Here is a 24,392-nt window from a genome sequence, read left to right on the forward strand (position 1 = left end):
TAGAGAAAAAGCATCCTGCACTGAGTTTGACACATAGTTCTTAGGAAAAGAAATTCGCTTTTCCGGATTTTTAAGTTTGATTGTTAAGAATCCCGTTAGAACAACTAACAAAGCCTTTATTTTAGAAAAATTTCGTCTCTAAACAGTTTGGAAATTCTTGCTCTTCCATCATGGAAGTATGGTGTTTCGATTGTTTATTTTGATGCATACCTCGTTTCTATTTTAACCACCAATCGTACATTTTCAGATAAGTGATGCATAGCATGTCATCGCAAGAGATTACAAGCCGTTTGACGTTTCTGTACGATTGCAAAGAAACATGAAAAGTAGAAATCGGTGAAAATCGGATTTGTGCCAGCCATTTTATATCATTGCAATCCTCCTGCCACCATGGTCAAGGGAAGATCAGGGGACTGAAAGAGTGGGTTGTGCGAAGGATGAAATAAGGCATCTTACAGGTCCTCTCTCTCTCTTGTTCACTCTCTCCACATCGAGGATGAATGGTAAGAGAGGAAAACGGAGGCCATGAAGTGGAGCTGTGTGTCGTTGGCGGTGAAGAAGTATTTTCGCCTCGACGCGCGAGCTCTCGCGCCGCTGTTCCGTGCAACAACAAGTCGGACTCTTGTGGCTCCGTGTGTCTGACGTCGGCTTGAAAGGGTTGCGGAGGGAGCGAGACTATTACAGGGCTAGATTGTCAGTTTTCATAGCCAGGGGAACATTAGGGCCTCACTCCACTCCAACACGGGGGCTTTCAAGCGTCGACACCACCGCCGGCGGAACTTCTACCGTTTCCTCCCACCTTCCACCATGCAGGCGGATACTTTCAGCTGCGCCAGAGAATGCTACAACGCTACTTAACTCCTCCACTCTTCTTCACCTGCGACTACTACATCTCCAGCGACCACCACCACACCACGACAACATCTTTGCCACCAGCAGTTGAAACTGCTCTTCGAACCGCAACAATGAAATTCAGTGTTTGATGTAAAACTTTTCCTTCTTTCTCTCTTTCCTTTTCTTCTTCCCCCCAAAACCCTATCTCTCTCCTCTGTTCATCCCATACCGACATTGCTGTTACCTGTTTCGGCAGTGTCTTCTCGACTGAGGATGCTCAGCTAAACCTGAAGGCCGAGCCTGGAGGAGTGAAGGAAGTGAAGGAAGTGAAGAACGAGTCAGCTAAGTGTGCGGGAGCCGCGATGGCTCAGTGTTAATTAGTGCCGAGACAAGCCAGGTGCCCTGGCAGAGCGGTGCTTTTGTGCCACGAGCGGCACCTGCCCCACCTGCCTCAAGTTCACCAAAGGTGAGCAGCTCTGCTCCGTCTGTTAAAGTCGTGGTCTGGTGAGATTTTGTGCTTCGTTTAACTTCGTGAAGAGCAGCTGAAAGGATTTGTTGTTGTTTTTTTCTCTCGTCAGTGTCAACAATGGTGAGTACTCTCTTGTTGCGTGTTGCTTATGTTATCATAGTTACACGTTTCTACCTAGTCTCAGTGTCGGCATGTTTGATCTTTTAATGCTCTTGTCTACTTCTGTTGTCGTGATTATCGACTAACCCCTTCTCTAAGGTAAGCTTATGATGTAGAGGAGCGATGAAAATGTTGTTTGTACTGCGGTGAAACTGTTTTATGAACTTGCGTGGTTTTGTTTTTCCAAGAGCAGTTAATTTCCGGGGGTGTGTGGTGGGGAGGGAGCTACCACTTGAAAAACTAGCAAACATGATGATATGATGATAACGGTGAGGACAGGCCAACGCCATGGGAAGTACAAGCTGGAGGCTTGTTTACTTGTTTACTTGCCTCCGGGCGCGTGACGGAAGTGGCGAGTAGCAACGGAAACAAAACATCATTTTTCCCTCAGGTCATGACCTCTTCACGGGGCGTTACTCGCGGCTGATGGGAAGGAAGAGTCGCTTACATCCTGCACGAGATGATCCCCCGTTGTGGGGAGAGGTGTGCAGAGTGCAGGAGGGAGGAAATTGCTATTGTGGGGAGGGAGGGGAGTGATGAGCCAGGTTGACGGAAGAGATTGTTTCACATCCTGGAAGACAGTGCCTTTGGTTTGGAGCACGTGTAACTTTTAGGCGCAGTCCAGGTAGATGAGTAAGGTGTGGGACTTGGTGACGTTGACCATTCTAACCATCTTAGCTTCTGATTGACAGAAGGCGCGTGGGGAAGGCTATAAATCTGTATTTGTGTGCACCAAGTGTGTAAGTGTATATATATATAAGTTTAGGTGTATATGTGCATCTGTGTGTACGCCAGTGTATATAAATGTATATAAGTGTATATAACTGAACATTCTTGAGGTTGTCGTTACTCCCGCTGTCATTTTCTCCCCGCAACCACCCTCTCCCCCTGATCTCGTAACACGCTTCACTGGCTCGTCGGTCTGTCGCCCACTAGGGCTCTAACTCCGCCGCGCAGTCACCCCCGCCTCCTCCCCGAGATAACTCTTTGCACCCCACAAGCCCCCACCCGCCCACTGACAGCACGTGCCGCACGGCTCGATGTGTTGGGAGGAGATATCTGCGAGTAAATAGCATCGCAACAGAGCGTCTTTCATGAGAAGAGTATCCATGTTGTTTCAGTCCGCTTTCCTGCACGTAAGGGAGGCAATCACACACATAGAGAGAGAGTGAGAGAGGAAGGAGGAGCAAAAGCGAGAGTTCTAGGGAGGTTTTTTTTTTATTTGCGAAGACAGATACATGAATTAAACCTTTGGCTTCATTTCTTTCGAGTTTGCCTCGCTGTGTAGCCTGTTTACCTGTGTTTGGACCAGTTTTGTCTCAGGTAAACAAATGAGTTGTGTTCCTTTGTACAGGTAATGAGTGTCAGCAGCCTATACCTCTGTCATCACCACCATAAAATATCAGGGAAATCATCAACTGTGCTCAGATTTACAGATGGCATGATCTGCATGAAGGGCAGTTTGCACTTTGTCACAGTAACTTTTAGTGCCGACGATTTGCTGTGATGACTTGTCTGTGCAGCAGTGATTGAACACTCGCATCGTGTGAAGTGGGCCTGATGACTACTCACACCGTGTAAAGGTCTGGTACTCGTGTACTGCTCGTTGTACACTGGTCGGTTGTACTTCCATTTCATGTAATGAGGGCTTTACTCAAGCGTTTGACAAGAAAGGAAACAATTTGCTTGAACTATTTTGCAAAATAAGGAAAAATGTCATGGTCTCGTGGCACGCGATGTTCATTTGCAGTCGGAGAGAAGCGCGGGCATCAATACTCACTGACTCACTGAGTCTCATTCATGGCTATTTGCGGGAGAAACTGCTCATCGGTTTTTCGCATTCCTGAGTTCTCTCCTCACACCACGCCTGCCATTCTTATCATTGATTTTCTCCTCCGTCTCTGGATTCTTTTATTCTTTCGTTCATTGTTTCTTTCTTTCAACAGATTCGGATATCAGAGAGGTTTTCTCATAAGAAAAGAGTTCTAAGCAAGAGCAGGGTTTTAAGGCATGCTTCCGACTAAAGTGTGGGAAGAAGAACAGAATACATCAAACATGTCTTTACCATGTAATAACTACGAAAACCTAAATATTCTCACTTTAGTTTGGGAAATGATTAGACCGAAAGAGTGAGTGAATCTTTGAGCAGAAAGAAGCTGAAAAGATGGAGAAGGTCGAAAGAAGACATGAATGTAAAGAAAAAGAAGAAACAGGAAAAATATACTCCAGACATAAAAGAGGACTAGAAAAAAAACGTATACATACATGAAGATAGAAAGAGGGAGACTGAGACGTGGTGCTTTTATTGAAAACATGTTATAGTCCTGTGATTCCATTCCTTGAGAGCATGTACAGCTATCGGAAGGAAAAACTGCATCAAGAAAACAAACAAACAAATCTTTGTAAGAAAAAGGACAACAAAGGGACAATCACGAGGCTAGATAGAAATTCCATTTTTCTTTCTTGTGATTTCATGTCACGTGATTTCGCTTTGCTAGTCAGTCGCTGATGAAGCGAAAGTTGATTTTCTCCGAACACAGGGGGACTGGTGGGATTGAAAGTGTGTGTGTGTCTGTGTGTGTTCCTCTTTCTCACTTTCTCTCTCTCTGGCGGTGATGTAACATTCACACTGCTCGTTGACTGCACGCTGGCTGCTTTGGCGTGAAGGTGCTTCCACCCAGGGAGCATTTCTCACTATGATGGAAGAGGTAAGGATGAGGAAACCGGAGTATCCGGGGAAACAGGTGTTATTTACAGAAAGTGTCCCGAGACGAGTTCTAAACCCAGGGCCTCTCGCCCCTATACTGCACACACTGCTCACCCAACTGACGGCTGTAAGCACGAGGACAAGAGGCAGGAGCGAAGGAAGGTGAGAGATTCAGGAAGCAAACGTCTGACAAAGAACAGGGAGGCTGGTGTTGATAGATGGCAGCCAGAACTGCAGCCAAGGCGAGCATATGGGTTTGAAAGACAGAAAAGCTCTGGAAGCCTGGTAGAAGACTTTAAAAGAAGCAGTCATAGAAAGAATAAAAGAAAGACAGAGATAATGACTACTGACTCATAGCAAAACATTCAGAATGATAGAGTTAAGAGGGGTAAAAATGAATTCAAGTTGGGAAAGGAGAGGGGGTGGCTCGATTTAGAAACAAAAACAGAAAAAAGGCAAGTATGGAAAGCAGAACAGAAAGTGTTGATTACGCACGATTCAAAGAAAAGTTAACTGAGGAGTTTTTAATGGGGTGGGGATGGGTAGAGTCGAGGCTGGGAATAAATGATGAAGCTGCGCTGCGAGGGGTTTACACAGTCTGGCAGACAGTCTTCTCACACTAGGTGAAGGTCTGACAGGGAAACCCGGAGGATAATGGACAGACGAGGAGACGAGGCTGGAACGAAGTTTGTAGCTGTCGCCGTGAGGGCAATGTGAGGGTGTTCACAAATGAACCTCACTAGAGCTTTGGCCGCATCCATTCAGCCAGTGAGATTGCCACAGCAAAGTCGATTCAACAGTGAGTTTAGTTTTTCCCCGGGAAAAAAAGTCAGCTGCCTCTGTCGAAGTATCTTTTTTTTGCTTTCAAGACAGATGGAGGACGCAGCTCTTACTTTGCGGTCATATTCTGATTCTGTTTATTTATTAGTCGTTGTGTTCTATTTTTTTTTCCTGATTCTATGTTTTAGTGTATATAAATGGACGGCATGCTCATGTTCTAACCATGTTGGAAGAGGAGGAGGCGGAGGAGGAGGAGGACACATCAATAAGGACGTGGCTTCTATCTGGCGAAATGGACTTAAAAAATAAGATTGAAATGTAACAATTTCTTGTCCTAACGGTAACACTTGCGATTCTGTGGGGTTTTTTAAATCACATGCCATGCGGCACTGTCTTTGATGGCTTCATCGTATGTCCTGGTAGGTTATTGTATTCTGTCTTGCAGGGTTGCCTGCAGGATGTTAGCATTAGCTAATTTGCTGCTGCACTGTTGGGTGGTAGCAGGAGCACCACACTCATCAGCAAGCACACGGGAGCTGACTGCACTGATGATGTGTTTGCACTCGTTGTCCGGCCTGCTGTGTTGGAGCTGAACATTAGAAGACTACACTTGCAGGCGTGTGCGGCTGTGTTCACTAGCATGTGCATCCAGCTGCTACATCCTACATTCACTGTCTTGTGCGGCTACTGTCCAGGCAAACTGATTTCTCACGGTTTCTCCCACGGTGCCACACGGGTGAATAATGCAACTTGTCTGAGCATTCCCAGGATCCTCGGGAACGTCAAGGTATGGTGAACGTCAGCTGTGGTGATGGTAGGTAGGTGTAGTCCACCATGAGACAGGTGTTGAGGAGGCATAGCACGATATGTGAACTGTGCCGACTGTTATTAACAGTAAACAACAGTCATCGCTTGTGTCTCTTAATCACGTGTCACTTAAATCATGGATTAACTGAAGTTCCATACCATTGATAAGTCAAAATTTATTTGACGATTTCCTTTTCTTAACCATCTGAAAGAAGTCAACCTTATTCTATAAATACTTGTTCTTCATACAGTCTTGTAAACATCACAATTAATCTTGATATTTACTTTCTTACCAATACTAATGTATCGAGACTATTTTTTTTTTAAAAAAGAAGCTATTCAAGCTATTCATTTTCGTATCTGTCTGATTATTCTCTTGACACCAGAAGACTTATGTTGGTCCCACGATGAAGGTCTATTTTTAGACCAGTTCTCTCAGTGGAGGGCCGAGGTGGATAGAAATAGCGCCGGGGTAAAACGCAACCCACAGGACATTTCTTATCTCTTCAGCCGCTAACAATACTAGATGAGGCTCACTTGGGATTACAATGGTTTAGGAAGTATCGGACAAAGACAAACAAACAAATAAATATTCATTTCACATTTATTGAAGAATATGGATGGCATGGCCATCCTTTGAAAAGGAATTCTGGTTAAGAAAAACATACAAAATACAGAATAAAACAGAACTTTTTTAAACTAGACTAAAACCCTTCTAACCAAACCCAACCCTCCGATTCTCCATCTTCCACGTCACTCCAAGTACTAGTTCTGTAGTCACTTCACTCAGCAGGTTACTAGTTCTGTACATTTCGACTGACATAGTTAAACATTAGCGTGCCCAGTGCAACAGAATGCAAAATACCAACTAATTTTTTTTTAATGAGACATTTCCGGAAGCCATGTAAATTTGGGAAATTGTTCGTTGTACTGAACTTTACCTAATCATTAGGAAAATTTTGCACCCTGCGCCCTGTAAGCTTTTGAAACGGTAGAGATTTCACCTCTCAAAAGGTTGTCAGGAAGGCCATCACACATCAAATCATCGTAAAACGCCAATTAGCAGAGCAGGATTCGGCAGACAAAGATAAATAGAGAGAAAATGATGTGCATGCCATTGACGAGAGCTTGACCGAAATACAGACTGATGGTAGTAGGGCAATGCAGAGACAAATAAAGTCAAAATAAAAGGAATTTTATCTTGAATATATTGTTAACTTTAATACATAGATGTTCTAACACCTTGGAGGTACCATTGGACATATTGAGGTTCTAACAGTAGAGGTACTGGTGACTATGTGTAGGTATTAACGGAGAGGATGTACCCCTGTCAGTTCAAACAAAATAAGAATTTTATTGACTACAGTTGAAGGCTGCAGTCAAGATAACCTGCGATTGCTTGGACACGATCTGACCTGCGAGCTTCTTTACATGGAGGCCCAAACTTCAAGCTCCTGGAAGTCAGTCGTCTTTCTACCTGGGGGTCCTAGCTTCTACAGGGATGTTTCTCACCTGTCGGGCGGTTTGCTGACGTCAGAGCCGGTGCATTGCGCCTCCGAGACAGACAACAAAGTGCGGCAGGTACAGGAGGTGGGGAGGACAGGTTGTTGATTCTGTAGCCTGCGTCAACATCGCAAGAAGTTTCCATTCTTTGAGATAAAAGGAGTTCGCTAACAACACCACCTCACAAGCCCACCTGGGGATTAAACATACAGAGAGGAACACAAAAACATAGATACCCCCCATCGGAGGCAGGAGGGCAAAGCTCAGTTGTCTCTGTCTCCCGTCCGTTTATATTACGCATCAAACAGGCTGGCGCTAAGGCTCTCGGACTAAGAATGCAAGACAAAATAAAATAAAGAAATATAAAGATAAATAAGTAAATAAATATTTTTTTAAATAAAATAAAAACAGTCTGCAAACAAGATAAGACTTGATTTTCGAAACAGTGTAAAGACAAAGACTTGATTCTTAGAACTGTGTCCAGGATAGAAGACTTGATTTTCAGAAATGTTTTCACGATAAAGACGATGGTTCGGAAGGAAGGAGGGGAAAATCAATGATCAGTTCAGAATACAGTGGTACAGGAAGGAATAGACGAATTACACAACTCAATTAAAACTAGTCTACAACGTGCATCGAAAGTGGCAAATTTTGTTATTAACAGAGTAAGCACAAACATTTGAAAATTATTGACTCTTTCTAACTTTTGGTGCTGTATAAATAATAAAAGTCAGCATTTTGCATTAATTTTTCGGAAATACCGGCAAATAAAATGGATAAATGAATCTGTGAAGGATTATTATAACATTTTTTCAGTAATGTATTTGGGCATATAAACACAAAATGCAACGCAGTTTCTTCAGTTGCAATAAAATGCCTAGTGGAAATCTGCTTAATGAATCTCTAACACTAATATGTTTTACCTCAATTAAGTAAAGATGACCTCAATGAACTGTACAATGAATATCGATCAAGACAGACTTTATTCTCGAAGTTGAAAAATGAAACTTTCCTCGCTCATACAAACTTTACCCAAAAACAAAAATTCTGGGAGGGGATTGCATCGTCCATTATCTACTCCATCCTGCTTCTGTCTCATCTTCTGCCGGAGACAACGACTGGCTAAGCGGAAGCCGCGAAGTCTGAAAAGAAGACGAGAGTACATCGAGACATTTCTTTCCTACTGACACCTGTATGTTAAAACCACAAACATCTGGGCAAAGATTGGTTAACTCGAAGTCGGTCGTGCACACAACCTGTTAGAATATTTGTTTGAAAATTTGTGTAAAACTAGTTTTACAGAGAACCGCACGCGTTGGAAGCATTTTGTCAAAGCCAAGTACAAGCTGGTCTTTGAGAGAACTTGTTGAGACAAGACCTGAGTTCCACACAACTATTTCACTGGCATCGTTTGTCTGAGACAGAACATAAGTCGTTCCTGGGCAGAAGAGAAGCAGGTTTGTCACAAGTGCCCTTTACACAACACTGCAGTGCAGCACTTTGCCCGAGCTCCTGCGGCGAGGGAAGACCACCTCTCCCCCCTAGGCACGTGTAGTGCACGCGGAGGAGAGAGAACGGAGTGTACAGGTGAAACTTCATCTGCAAGCTGACGTCAAAGAAGCATCTGCTTTCCCACAGAAAAAAAAACCCCGAAGCAAAAGGTAAACGCAATCAGTCCTCACGGGAAAGGTTACAGCTGTCCAGGTACAAATAAGGGAGATGACCTATTCGCTTTAAGAAATGTGACTGAAAAAATAAACAGACGAGAAAACGTTAGAAAAGGTAAAGAAGCCGGGCAAAAAGAATGAAAAAAAAAAGAAATTAATGAATGGTTGCACCCACTGACTTCGACTATGTCTCTATTACATGCTTGTGCTTCTATTAGTAAAGGGCAGGTAACTCGTTATTTGTCTGCCATGGTAATTTTATATATCGATGCCAGTCAAACAGTAAACAGGATGACCAGTCACACACGCAGCTAACAAAAGGTGCAGAGAGGAGAACTGTGACCAAACTGTTATTCTAAGAAAAAAGAGTTCTCACCCCAGAGCTAGAAAAGTAATGAAAAGTTTTCTTTAAAACATTTTTAGATGTGGACTGATTGCATGCCAGTCTGTCAGCGTCTGAGATACGAGAAAATAATCACACGCCCAGGCCTCACTTACACACGTCTAAACTCAAAACTATTTTGCAGACACCAATTTAAACTTTTTTTTTTTTTTTTTTTTGTTGTTGTTTGTTGTTGTTTTTTTGGTTTTTTTTTATCAAATTGCGTCTTAAACTGCTCCAGGCGTTGCACGGGAGTTTTAGTACGAGTTTAAAAAAGATTAGAAACAGTTTCTCTTTTAAATTTAAAACAGAATAGAGGTGTACTCGAAACTGGCTTCAGCCGTTTTAAAAGCGATGACCGCGACTATCAGAGTCAGCTTTGGATAAGAACACTAAGTGTTGACTAGCAAACAAGAAATCAAGCGAGATGAGTTGTTTTAGGGGTTTGGATTTCAACAAACAGAAGATCCATTAACAAACTGACATCGCCAGAGTTGTTGCTCCATTCGGAAAGACTGATAAAAAAAAAGTCACAAGTCAAGTCCGTTATTGCAAGAAAATAAATAATAGAGAGACGCCTCGAATATTCATACATCAACATTTCTAATACCTCATTACAAACATTATGTTTAAATATAAACATAAATATTTAACATTAAAACACATTCTTCTCGCGTAAGTTAATATGGTATTGTTTTGAAAAGTAAATAAATAAAGCTGTCGTTGTTGTGGAGAACAAGTGGGTACCAGAGGTACCGGTCGTAGGGGAAACACGTTGGTACACAGTTTGGGTGAATTGGTGCCAGCGGGGTCGGTCATGCACCCTCAAGAGGTCCTCCAGTGAACAGCCGGTCCATTCATTCATATTAGTCACCCAGCCTTTCTTCTTCTAGTCGTCGTCAATGTAACCCTGGAATTTTTATCAGCCACATCTTAATAGAATGTGAGTGCTACTCAGTATCCCAAACATATACCTCTTGTCAGCCAATCTTTAATATTTTCGTGACTCACAATAAAGTTTGCACTCATCCTGCCAAACAACATTGGAACATAGATGTTGACTAAACTCCTGTTCAGAAAATATAAACTGAATCTTTTAACGATGTCAGTGCCCTTCCTAAATAGCCTTTACACGCGCAGATAGAAACAAATGTTCTTTAAAGAGGACACTAACCCTCCCAACACCCCAGTCCGGTGGCGCAACGCTTACCGCCTGTCAACAATACAGTGAGGGTTGGCTATCCTAGGTTCGAAACTCGTCTTGGGCACGATGTTTTTCTCTGCATGTGCCATCTGTATACAGGGCTGGCTATCTTCCCGTTGTTGCCTTCGGCTCTAAAAAACCAAGTCTTCCCCACTCCAAAAACATTTCCCACCATCCCGCGCTGTTCCAATCCAGCCTGAGGTGCACGTGGAAGCTCGCAAAGGGCGCGCATGCGTTCCTTTTCTCCGGGACCTTACCTGCTGATGGTGACAGCGCGACGGCGAACGAATAGAAGTCGTGATTGAGAGCCCACAGGTGTGCAGTGGCAATGAATGTCTGCGCTTACCTGTGTGTAGTGCAGCGCAGGGATACAGGTGAGATGGAGTGCTGCAAGACCTGAGATGGGCGCTGTCTTGGGGGAAAGATGAAGTGAGGGCAGGAAGGCAAGATGAAAGAATAAAACGACTGCTGGACAAGAGAAGGATAGAGGACGGGACTAATGGACAAAAAAGAGGGTCGGGAGGATGCGTGTATTTATTTGTGTCTGCATGTGCGTGTGAGTGCATAAGTGGGTGAAAAACCTCTTTTGGGGGCAATATTTTTCTCGGTTTTTTTTTTCAGCCAAGCAATAATTCTTTTGCAATGCGTTGCTATAACGGCAAACAAGTGGAGGAAAGGGAAAGGAGAGAGTGCCAATGGGAAAATTGGGAGGAGTAAGAGACCGGTGAAGCGATGAAACCTAAATGTGAAAGAATGGAGGAAAGGAGCTGAGTGTGAAGAAGTTACTGATACTCCTGGATGATTCCAGACAGACTGGTGTATGTGTGTTGGTGGGTGAGTGGGAGCATTTTCAGCAAGCGCCTGTAATCATTCACTCATCGGCTTACGGGTCGGCATTTGACACACGTAGGTCGTCAAAAAAACGCGTGCACTTGTTCTCCACATCTTTCAATCCTATGACCCCGAGACCACTATCACAAAGAAAAATAAATAACAATAAATAGAGCATTTATATAGCGCCTTTTTCCAGCATCAGCCAGACTCAAGGCGCTTAATTTACATCATATTAAGTTATACATATAATAATAATTAAATAATATAATATTTATTATCAATTAACGGTAAACAGTTCTTCGCTGTTCAATGGGATTCCTGCGCCAAAGGTGAGGAGAAAATTTACTCACATAGAGTCGTTTCTAGTTTTATTTTTTCTAACCTCGACTTTTTCTCGACGATCAGACTCGTCTGCCTCGTTCGTATCAACTTTCAGATATGCAAATGCTGTGGGTAGATGTGAAGTGTTCTTAACGGCGCAGTGTGAGCGAGCCTTTACAAGTCTAGCGCAGCGCAACAGCTGGTGTTTGTTTGTTTGTCTGTTTATGCAAAGCTCAGTGAGAGGTATTATCTTTCTGAATGTAGGCGAATGCACACATTCTGTTCTCGAGATAAATGCCCACAAACATCATCATCACTCACAGAGGTCAAAATCGTGACGTCACGTTTGTACACAGATACGTTGTTTTCACATGTGGTCGCAGCTCTCCCATGACTGATGTCTTCACAATGCAAAACTATCCTTGATAATACTGATGATGTTGTCGTCTGTAACAGGTTACTGTCGTCATCAACAACTTTCCTTTCAGACGGGAGGAGGCGAAGCAATTTTTGGATTTGCATTCTGGACATTTTTCTCCGTTCTCACACACAGCGTCTACCGGTCGTGCAGGTGTAATTCAGTGTTGTTATTCACTGCTATGGAAACGGACAAATTATGAAGTTGACCCCTATTAAAATAAAAGACTCCTCTGTAAAACTGTCCCCATGGTCTCTACCTTTTCTTTATCACCGACGCACGCGCGCGTTTGTTTGTGTGTTTGTGTGTGTGGCCGCAGCACTGAATGACTCGCAAATGTGTGAAAATGTTCGAACTTTTATTTACCAACTTGTTTATGTTCTTTCTGAACGGCGTATAACATTTTCAGACTTTCTGGCATGTTAAAACGTTTATGAAGCGCTTCGGTCATGGCGAACTGCCAAACGAAGACAAGAATCATGCCCATGCAGAATAATTTTGCAAAAGAATTAATAACCCAGTCGCCACTTGCAGCAGACATCAACTTCGCTTCGTTAATTTCTGTTGACTTCTCAATTCACTTCCGTCCTTAATTCACTCACCTTGTCTAAGAAATTTATTCAGCTAACACTTTTTATGAATTATTTGTTATTTTTTTCTTATTTTCTTAATTTTTTCACCTTAATTAACCCTCTTCAGACCTGTTCTTTAGTTACTCATTCACTAGATTTGTGAAGGTTTGTTACATTGTTATACTTGTTATATTGTGTAGCACAAAGTCTGAGTGTGATAGCAACTCAGTGACGTGTAGCAGGAATTTCGTAGTTTGCCAATATTTCTCTTCACGATTATCAACAAAATCTTAGGCGGAAAATAACGACACCAGAGCGCGAAGCACAGGCATGAGTTGTGTTCACTGTCCGGGGTTTCTGGACCGTAAACATTTGTCAACGGCGATGTGAAAATGGCTGGAATGTATCAGGTAGTACTGCTCACCTGTCTAAAGATTCCTGTAACTTCTGGGTTTACGTGTAGCACGTGCATTTGCATAAGACAGTTAATTCTTCACAGCAGAGGACTAAAGACAGGAAGAAAAAAGTGTTAGCATTTTAGAAAGTGCATAGAGTGCCGTTCAAAAAAAAAAAAATATAAAATTGAACCTAACCAGCATAAAATCTGATTGACGGGTTTATCACGATGAAATTTCTGATCAGAATGTTAATGATCAAGTTCTTTTTTAAAGAGAGTGAAGATGGAAGGTAGAAAGAAAAAAGTCCCATAATCACAGCGAATGCGATTACAGGACATGAAAATTGTCGATCCGAAAGAACATTAAACAGAATTACATTTCCTTTGATCTGAACTTTTCGACTTTATGCACCGGTGAACAGTAATTGGCAAACCGGTCAGGCAAGAGAGCCATGCCCTAAGTGTACTCTGTGAAACTCGAAAAATATAAATAAATGAAATGTAGAAAAGAATTTACAATGCAAACCATGTTTGTGTTAATACATGTGAGCTTTCGTGAAATTTTACTCCTTTAGGAAAGCAGACCTTAACGATGTACTAGCAGCGGACAGTGAACTACGTCACGTTGGTACACAGTGCACTACGTCACGTTTGTACACCATTCACAACATTGCCAGCCGTTAACACCAGTCAGAGAGACAGTTCGTAGATGGTAGAGAAGGTGAAGGAGAAAGAATTATAAGCAGAAAGCAGACACAGAGAATGGGGTTGGTCCGTTCCTATCGTCAGTTTATAGGCAGGCACCCTGACTGTGGCCACACTCACCTTCATTAAAAACTCTCAGCACCGACAGCGTGTGCAGTGCAGTCCATTAGAGCGGGTGCAAACCGGGTATCACCTTGCTCTGTGGAGTGCACTGAACAATTAAGCGTGTGGGTATGAGTGTGTGAGAGAGAGAGAGAAAAAGAAAGTGTTGTGTAACTGTTTCAGCGAAGGGAGAGAGTGTTTGTTAGTGTTTGTGTGTTTAGTGTTAGTGTGGTGTTATTTTTTTAGTGTTAGTGTTAGTGTGTGTTGAGGTTTGGCGAGGGTCCATTTTTCATGCTGGATTTATTTTGACAACATCGCTTGTCTGTGCAGAGTGTATTCAAGGTGATGTAGACTGACAGCTTATTTCCAGACAGCAGTAAGCGCACCTGTGTAATTATTATCACCCTCTGTGAGAGGCCTGCGTGCAGCAGACGTGCGTGCACATGTGTGCATGCGTGTGCGTACAAGCTGTGCACTCGTGGGGTGAATGAAATGCATGCGTTCCTGTGTGAGAGAGAGAGAGCAAGAGATAGAATGATGATGACCATCGTCATCGTCGTAGTCGTCTTCATCAAGAGCAACAACCACAACGACAACTTCCTTCAACTGCTTCTGCTGATTTTATCTCTCCTTCTACCCTTCTTATCCCTCACGAAGCCATCCATATCCATTTCTTTCTCCGTTTTGTTCTGTGATTGATCTGGTGCTGGCTGTCTCGTCGTCGGTACACGAGTCTCGCTGACTGGTGGGTGCAGTGAACCGCCCTGACGCCGGGTGAACGACCCACAGCGAGCTGCTCCTCTCTGCATGCACTCACCATCTGCTTACAATCACGTCGTGGAGGTCTGAATAATTAGTGGCAACTGTATCGAGCGTGCAAATGGCTTTTCGGCGAGTCATAAAGAAGTCGAGCAAAGGTTTAGTGTGGGGGGTGGGGAGGAGAAGTGAAGGAAAGGTTGGGGTTCAAACGCAGGATTGCCATCTCTTTCTCCTCATATAAAAATGCCAAAATGTGCAAACAAACCTTGTTGCTTGTGACTTTTACTGACTATATCACCACTTTACAAAAGAGATACGAACGAGCATAAATTTTGTCACGACCTGGCTTTGAAGCTAGGAAACAGTGGGCGTTGTGAGACAGACGAAGAAGAAGAGTATGGTAGAAAGGTACACAAAGGTGATTGGATAGTTTGTTACTTTGACTGTTCACCAGGTAATATCATCCAGTTTAGTTTAGTCTTGTTATTCCTCGAGGACCCTAGGGCCGCAACACACCTCACCAGTGGACCCTTAGTTGGGCCCATGTGGTTCCGACGTCCTTTGCCTCACTTCTCTACTGTTCTTTGTCAAGTCTGCTTTGGTCTCCTTACTCTCCTCCTCCCCTGAGGGTTCCGAGCAAGTGCCTCCAACAAGCACCTAAACATGCTGTGCCACTTAGTAATTAAACTGTGATGAAATTCCAAGAAAGAACAAAGGTAAAAAGGACTTTATTGCAAAGACCGCCAGCACCTCATCACCTCATAATATTTATATTAAGATGTACACTAAATTATATGCACAGCACTGCTACACAGCTGTAAGGTCTTATAAACAGCTCCTACAACATTTCATGGTCTCGTTTATGTCAAGCTTTCTTAGACAGATAAAAATAGAATGGAGTTATACTCTCTTTATGTTCGTACAGCATCGACAGTTAAAGTCAGATGACAGACGTGTGTCTTAAGGTACAAACGTTTTATCGGAGACACAATCTAAATTTAATTAACGCATTTTGAATGTTGGCATCTCTTACATAATACAGGGTAAAAAATTACTCTGGTGCATATTGCTTGTACTAACTGCCACAAGAGTTACTCCCTTCTCTCGTAGGATAATGGCCGCCTCGTTTCAAGTCCTTCTTTACTGTGATTGTTTGAGTGCCTCAGTGCTAGGCAGCAATGTAAAACAGTAGCAGCTATAATTCCATCTTTTACTAGCGATTCTGGTGGGTCATTGTCTCGTGCAACGAAACTTTCACATTATTTTTATCATCGCTTCGACAATAAACGGTGCCGCTCTGTGAGCTGGTCTGCACGCTTGCGGACATTCTTCGTGGCGCTTATCTGTTGACTATCGCGAGAAATACACTTCTTTGTAGTCATATCCTGGTTTATCCTACATTCCCGAGGCAGACCCTCGTGATAGTGTTGACTGAGTGTGAAGAGGTTATTTAGGTCTGATCTGCAAGCAGTTCCACGGATATTCTGTCTACCACGACATTTTCAACATGGCTCAAGGCAATATTTAGACTCCACAGAATCATTTAATGCCGAAAGCTACTCTTTTTTTTCTTTTTGGACGAGACGAAATGTTTCAAAGTGCCAGCTGTTCAAACAAATGCTCCATCACTGCAAGACTAGATGGTGAAGCTGAGCGCTAGAAGATGGCGCTGTTTGTGAACACACTAGGTTATCATGGCCTGAGCATCTACAGAGATAATCACACAGACACAAATCAACCACATATCCTTCCATTCAGAGAATAGGCAAACTTTGGTGTTGATGACGGGAAAAGAATTACATAGCTACTGTTCTTTATCTCGCAGACTACTCCGAGAATAAATTCACTAGGAGTTCAAGGTGGTCTAAAGACTCGAACCTCTTTTTGCTCAGGATTCCCAGACAACAGTCGACAGTTAACATTGGACACCTGCAAGAACTTCGCACAACTTAGATTCTTAAAAAATAATATCAAGCGCTTGTCACGGCATAAGCAATGGAAAGGCGGAGTCAGGTGTGAAGTCTGCGAAATCTCTGCTGAAGTAAAACATAAAAGACGATACATTTTGGCCTCAGGTGAACTAAAGGAATACTCTGAGCCAGAACATCACGGCACCCCGTCACAATGTTTCTTTAACCGAAGAAAGAGAACTTCGCTGCCTACCTCTAAGAGCTTGCTAAAAAAAACGAAACATTCGCATCACCCGGTTCCGAACTAGAGATTAAATCCACGAAGAAGTAAAACATAGTGTACAGATGAAGTAAGTTGATGACTTGTAGATAAGTTTTACAAACGATGACGAGGAAGACGACTAACAGAAGTGATTTTCATGACCACGATGGTTATCATCTTACAATAAAGTAAAGCGTTCTGGAACCGTACACAACCTTATTGTTATTAACATCCCCTCCCCCTCCCCTTTATCACACCGTTTGTACTTTATGACCTTTCTGCTACATATTGGCTCGTCTCATGACAACCTGCAGGCTGCTCTGCCTTGACTACCACCTAGCAGACGAGATCCACCGCAGAAAAAAAAAAAAAATTCAGAAACCTGCGCCACGATAGACAAACAAACATGGCCGGAATTCCCCCGCATCTTGACTGTGTGCTCACTCCGCATTGTAAAAGTCTTGCGGCTGACAGGAAACGATCTGCTGTCTCTGGAAATTAAGCGCGAGTGATTCACGTTCTCCTTGCCGCTCCTATCAAACGTCTGTATAAGTCTCTGTTAACCTTTCCAGCTTCCGCCTTATCGGAGAGCCGTCACGTGACCTTTGGCGTCATCACTCATGTCGATTACGTCAGCGAGCACGTCGATTAGTCTTTGTCCATATCGCTTACGTCACTGTCACGTCAAGTTCTGACGAATTAAAAATAGATTGTGAGTTATAGGATTTTCTCGCGACTCCTTAGGGCTGAGCGAGAGATTGGAGGAGGAGGTCGCAGCTTTGTGATTGTCTGTAACCTATTCCTCCTTCACTCTCTCAGGTCTCTACGCATGCTCAGACACAGAGATAAAGACTTCTGTTCCTAGTTGCAGCCTCTTATCCCAGATCCTGTAAACGTACCTTTGGGATTTTAAAAATATTTATTTTTAAGCTTTTCTTCTTCTACTACTCATCCTCCTCTGCCTCTCCTACTTTTAATAATCAAACAAGACGAGAACAAGGGCAGACACCTTACGAGTAGTACTTTCTGAACAAATGCGTTCGCAAATGAAATCTGATCTTTCTTTCTTCTTCTCTCTTTTTCAACTTCTTTCAAAAAGTCATTAGCGGTAGCGCAGTGGATGCTCAGTGAAGTCTAAAAGTCAAACAGCCTGGCTTGCTTCCTTTTTTTTCCTCTTGGAGAAGCCCCTGCTATCGTCTTACCGTTTCACCTTTTTAACCGCATCTTCAGCTTCTCTCCCGCCCTCGCCATCGCAGTCTGGCATCTGCACGTCAGGCACCGCAGTGCACGGGCACTGAGTTCTCCTTTGCTGGTCCTCCCTTCCCGACATGCTGCTGTCTACCTACAAACAAACCTGTGTGGTCTTCACGGTGTGGACTCCATCCCTACCTGGGCTTCTCCTTCGTCACTTCTTCCTTTTGTTCTTTCTTTTTCGGTTCCTCGGCCCACGTTAGCGCCTCCCTCTTCTACCCCAACAAACAACTGGCCCAAAACGTGCGCTTGAGCATAAAGAAAAAACTTTCTCGTGAGTAAATTTGGTGCTCACCCATGGTACACTGCAGGCTTACCCATAATGTATTTTCTGCTTCCGTAAACTCATGTCTTCTGCGAGGCAAATTGCTGACTTCCATCATGGCAGTCCAAGCTATAAACGGTAAGAGTTTTTTTGGGGTTGTTTTTTTTTTTTTTTTTTCGTTTTTTTAACCCTGAGTTGGAACACTGGCAAACCAGAAAACCTTATTCATAATGCACGTGCTTTGCTACACAAACAAGAAGCCGACTGAGTCGGCGTGGAGGAGCCATCACCCCTTTCCCCCGTAAATCCTCCCACGTACGTGCCGATGACGCCCAGGGTACAGACCGAAGCAGCAGCTGTGCACTGTTTGCCATTTTGTTCTGGATGGGGAGAGGAAGATGGGGCAAGCTCAGCATTCTTAAAGACAACCGTCGTCTCACAATAGCTGCACTTCAAAACCTCTTGAGTACAAGAGAATGTAACTGTTGTAACCTGCACAACATTCAGTATCCCGTGGTTTGCAGTCCTCCAACATTCAGTGGCTGTCTTGTATTCTCTGTACAACATGTTGTACAGCAGTAGAACCTTGTTAAGTTTCCTTTCTTTATTCCTCTTTAAAGCACTAATGTTTTTAAATTAAATAATTGGGTAAAGCTCAAAATACTATATCTCCAAATCTAGGTGAATACCCCCTTCCGTGCTCGAGATACACCTGCAAATATTACCATGAGGTCAGAGGTCAGAATAGAATATGGATAAGTTTACATTGTAAAGGCCAAGAGGAGAAATAGATTTCGTTTTATTTTCGAAATGTTATAAATGGCATCGAGGATTAACGATATCTTATTTTATTACAGCCATCAAAGGACTGACAGACAATAAGGTTACTCAAAAAAAGGGAAAAAAAGAGAAGCTGAGAGTATGGGTGAGAGAAGGTGTAAACGAGGGGAGGGGAAAGGAGGCGGGTAAAGTCGGGTACTCTGACGTCAACTGACCCGTTCGTAATTCACGGAACACGTCACCTGGCAAGCACACCTGCATTTCAGAAATACCTGATCGCTGTGGAAGCCCGGCTCTGTGGCTTGCGAGTGTTTTTGTTGCCACCACTGCAGGAGTTTGGCACTGGCAGCAACTTCTATCAGATCAGGGTCTGGTTGTCACCAGCAACCTCCGTGAAATTTGGTTTCACCCACGCCTCACCCTCCCCTGCTCATATTTTGGATCCTCCATTTCTCGTATATCTATCTTTATCTCTCTTCCCACTTCTCATTTTCTCAAAGATTGATTGTTTTAAAAAAAGAAACTGCAGAAAGATTATATATTTTTCAAAAAACTAGAGAAAATATCGTTAAAAAGAGTTTCGTGAAAGGTAATTTAAAAAACAAAATAGAGGGACACGATGAAATAAAGGGATTACTTTTCTTTAAATTCAGTTCTTACAGCACTGTTCAAGAGGTCGCAAACAAGTTCTTGTTCTCAACTTTTAATTAAGTTTTCCTCTTGCAGACCAAGGCAAACAACTTTATTTTCACTTTGTTTTGCTGGAGGTAGGTTTTTGCCGTTGAAAGAGTAATTTGGAGAGTAATGTCATTCGCCTTCCAGGCTTGAGGGGACCAGTTCTCTGAGTTTTTCTTGGAAATTTTCAGCGTTGAGCTGCTTTGATTTGAGTGCAAATTGTTTGATCTTCACTTTTTGTCTGTGTTTTTGTCCTCATGCTGAACTCTTACCTTGTCTGTGGCCTTTTGGTTTCTCCTTTATCACTTTCAACTTTGTCATTTGGTTTTTTCCCCTGTCAACCTCCTTGAGTTCCTCTGCTATCAAAAGTGGGGAGCTGGAGATACTTTATCAACTCACACAGTTAACCATAAAGTTTGCCATCAGACAACACCTTATCGGTCTAAAGTTTGCTTTTAGTTTTACAGAACATTTTGTCTTTCTTATTTAACAAAAAGTCGACATTTTTGTAAAGCGTGGTAGAGTTAACTTTGGCTGAGAAACTCCTTCTGTGTAGGCTCAGCGATTATTATTATTATTATTATTTTTTTTAAAGTGTTTGTATATCTAGGCATTTTCGGATACACAGACTTTAGGACTTGGCACCTTGCGAGGTAATCAGATAAATAAATAAAAGTAAGGCTGCAAAAATAAACAAATCAATAAAAATAGGGCAAACTTCTCAACTTTTCAGTTGTTTCTAGGTTGTTAATATTGGTAATTCCGTTGCCAAAATGATTTTTTTAAAATAGTTTTTTCCGTTATTATTTTTTTAATTCAAAAGTGTTTCAAAGACTCATCCTGCGTCGGTCTGTGCCGTACAGCTGTTTCTGAAACCTTCTGGAAGGAAGTGCTGGACCGTAGCATGTAGTGAGGCATCCCTGCAGCCTTCCTGCCCGTCAGTTGGCTAGAGAAAGGGTTCGTTTCTCGTCTTAGATTCTATTTTTCTTCTTTCATTTCAGACCCTGCGTCAACTGTGTCTTCTTTGTCCCTCCACTCTTTGCAGCATCTTGTTTTGTTTTGTTTTTTTGTTCAGATGTATTTTCTAGCTAGCTGCTGTAAATACTTTAAGACACATGTCTTTACATTTATACAGCTATTGTGTGTGTGAGAGAGAGAATGTGTGAAAGCGAGAGTGTGTGTGCTCTTTTCTTACATTTCTTACTGACTACATCTGTGAGGAGTATTTATTATAATTTATTAGTCTTGCTGTGGTCAGTAATAATGATGCCTGGTGGCATTCGGAGCCCAGCTGCATGAAGGCTCGTACATGCTGTCCACAAAACAGTGCAAGTACCGTCTGCTCACCTTCTGTGCTTGATGAGTGTTGGTATGTGGACTGTCTGTGTGACACTTTCCTAGATATAACCCGTACCTCAGCCCCGATTGTCATCCTAACTAACCTTGGCCAGATTTTTGCAGAACAGTACATGCACAGAAATTACAAACAGCTCCATTGTTCTACGAAAAAAGCCGTCGTGTATTTCTGTACATGCCATCTTATTGCCATTCCTTGTTCTATCAGATGTGCCGTCAGTCTGCTTGATGCAGAAAATCCCAGACACAGCTGCACTGACAACCGCAAGGTATTGCAAGGTGCAAATCGGATGCAAAAAAAAGTTTATTTTCCACCGAATGACGTCATCGTGGTACAAAAAGACCGATGTACACGGGGTGGGGGATAACGGCTGTCTTACGTCACGAGCATTCTACCACTGCCCCTCCCCACCACAAAAATCTTCCATTATTAGTGGAAGTGCATGGCTTGTGTAGGTGAACATAAATCGTGAACAAAGCGACACGCTGCAGTGAAATGTGTGGAACGCGACTTGCGGTAACATGGAGTGAAAGTGGTTGGTAGGGAAACCTGACTGAACAATTACTCAACGGCTGTGGGACAGGGGTTAGGGTGCTGAAGTACCCCTGGAGGTTGTTTCCCTTCCGTCAGAAAAGAAAAGCATTTGCTGACTTTTTTTTTTTTTTAAGTCACGTGATGTTGACCTATTTATTTATTCTAAATAATTCTAGCAAGACGGTTAATAATCTCGAAAGATTTGGCCCGGCCTTTCTACAGCCGTGATGCCAATGTCATTCATTCGCTACTGTTAGCGTGGAGTTTTTTTTTTTTGGTTTGTCGTCTTTTTTAGCATCGATTTCTCTTTCGTTCATTCTACAACCTTCTCTCTCTCCCCCTCTCTTCTCATTTCCAAGCATCCTGACAGTGCGTGTAGCTAATCTCCAACAAAGACAGCAACATCTTCGGTCTGTGAAGGTTGAACAAGGGCAGATAATACAGAATAGCTCTCCTGCAGGCTGTTGACGGGCTGATTGTTTCCCTTGTCACAACTGGTTTCGACTTGCTGCATCCTGGAGATGATGGGGTGGGGCTATGGAGGGGGCGGAGGGCGACTAGGTCAACAGCAGCTTCTGACGAACGGGGCTTGTTTTTATTCTCTTTGATATTTATTTGGATGTGGGTGCAGTTTTCTTTGTCCATCCAATCCGCTGGTGCCTTTGGCAGACAAACTGATTGCTGTCTGTTCCTCTGTTTATCCGAGGCCATGAAGTGTGTGTATGTGTCCGTTCGTGCGTGCATGCATGTGTGTGCGTGTGGGTGAGCATCCTCGATGAATGTTCAAGACAACTTTCATAGGATCATGCCATCCTGGTTGGTTCAGTTATTTTCTTTCCTTCTCTTCGTCTGTGTTTACAGCACTCAGCCATCACAAGCATGTGTCTGGTGATGAAGCGGAGGATGCTTTAAATAGGGAAGTAACACATCATGCAGCGGCATAATCTGGTCACCACCCCTGCACCACCTTACAACATTTTTCTTTGATTTTCCACAGGAAAAGGAAGTTGTGTTATCAGCCGGGGGACTGTTTACAAAGACCTTCAAAATAATCCAGTAACTCTTCAAGTGTGTATTTCTGAACGAGTTTGTTTATGTCAAGAATAAAACAACTTTGAATCGTGAGTGTTTTAAGAGGATGTGTGGATTTTTTTTTTAAAAAAAAAAAGCTTACCTGGTAGTTGCACCCGAAGGTAAAAGATGCGTCTGATGGTTTTTCTAGGAATCAGTTCCTGGTGTTTGTTTATGCATCCTGCTTGCAGACGTGAGGAGCGAATGAGAGGGATAAGAAAAGAGGTAGAAACGTGGAGGTGATAAGAGTGGCAGACGAGCGGGTGATTCAAGCGAAAGGTAGAAAGAATGAATGATTATTTTTGTGTGAGAGAGAGAGATTGTAAAAGATAGAAAGCAAGAAAGAGACATAATACAGTCAGAGTTTGATTCTGTAATCAGATGGCCACATTCTAATTGCTTGTAACAAACAGTCTTTAATGTTTGCACGAACTCACACAAACACGCGTACAGGCGGGAACACAGATCGTCCAAGATGCATGAGCGTCATCATCATCATCTCGGCAGCAGCAGCAACATCCTCATCAGCTCGTTAACCTCGTCGTCAATATTTTAGGTTCCCTCGAGAGCAGCTTTATTATTGTCAGAGTCTCCTGGAGCTACCCCCTAGCCTCCATCACACGTTAACCTCCAGCACAGACTCCACACCCTCCCCAGCCTCGTGGCCAGACCTTTGTGGCCGGCAGGTGGCGCGTGCCAAACGAAGGGAGGTAACCCGAAATAAACGTGCGGGAGGGTGAAGAGCCAAAGATAACAGTGTAGATGCGGTGTCAGGGGGTAGCCATCAGGCTTCTCGCGATGGTAGCAATCGACTACAAGCCAGCCTCGCGATAAACATAGAAAATCCTTTGCACAACCGTGACGCAATCTCGCGCTGACGTCATCGGGAATTATTTGGACAAGTGTCTCGCGCTGTGTTGGAGACGAATCACATCTTGAGTGCAGGAGAAGTAGGGAAGTATTTTGTTTGTTTTCTTTTTCTAAACAAAAAAGAAAACCTGGGTTTCAACGCCGACTATGAATCTTGTAGTGTCTGAGTGATGTATTCGTGGATACGTTAAAAAAGAAAAAAAGTTCTTGAGTGCCAAAGAAGGTAGAATGTAAATGTTTAAACAGACAAGTTGTCTCCTGCATATCGGAGAGAAAAGAGGAAAGAGAAGTTCAAGGAGGGAAAAATTTGGAGAAAAAGAAGGAAAAGCCAAAAGTGTTTTAAGAGGCCGCAGGTGGCTTGCTTTTAATCCAGGACTGAGTCCGGGCAAAGATGCTGTGTGTCGGAGGAGAGTGTCTGTTGGCGCAGGTAGGACCGGTGCTTACACAGCACAGCGCGGTTCCCGGGCACAGGAGTGCAAGCTGCACGCCATGTTTACTGGATATGATCATAAGAATAACAGCTGGCGATGAGTGTTCTGGCACGCCTCCTTTAGTTGTCGGCGATGAAGAGTGAAAGCCGATGTGGAAGGGTGGAAGTGTCGGGGGACGAGTAGTATGTAGTTGCTGCGCTTGTACGAAAGAGAAGAGAGGATTGAGAGAAGAGAGATGGGGAGTGAGAAAAAAATGAAGGAGGGTAAGAAGAGTCGACAGAAAAAGAGAGAGAGATCGCTGTTGCTGGCAAGCGTCCAAGCTAATCAGCCTGGAGGGGTGGTGGTGGTGATGAAGAGCAGGGGGTG

At 43.2% G+C, this 24,392-nt stretch overlaps 1 protein-coding gene across 1 annotated transcript in view; it reads left to right on the plus strand.

Moving 5' to 3' along the window:
- Positions 1-396: 396 nt before the first annotated feature.
- LOC112563376 (neo-calmodulin-like) overlaps positions 397-24,392 on the plus strand; it is a 143,105-nt gene continuing 119,109 nt past the window's right edge. The window contains exon 1 of the mRNA XM_025237311.1: positions 397-1,423. Within this exon, the coding sequence (XP_025093096.1) occupies positions 1,421-1,423 (3 nt within the window). The 5' untranslated portion in view covers positions 397-1,420. The remainder of the gene's footprint in view (positions 1,424-24,392) is intronic.

This window comes from Pomacea canaliculata, linkage group LG4 (genome assembly GCF_003073045.1).
Source record: "Pomacea canaliculata isolate SZHN2017 linkage group LG4, ASM307304v1, whole genome shotgun sequence".
NCBI classification, from domain to species: Eukaryota; Metazoa; Mollusca; class Gastropoda; order Architaenioglossa; family Ampullariidae; genus Pomacea; species Pomacea canaliculata.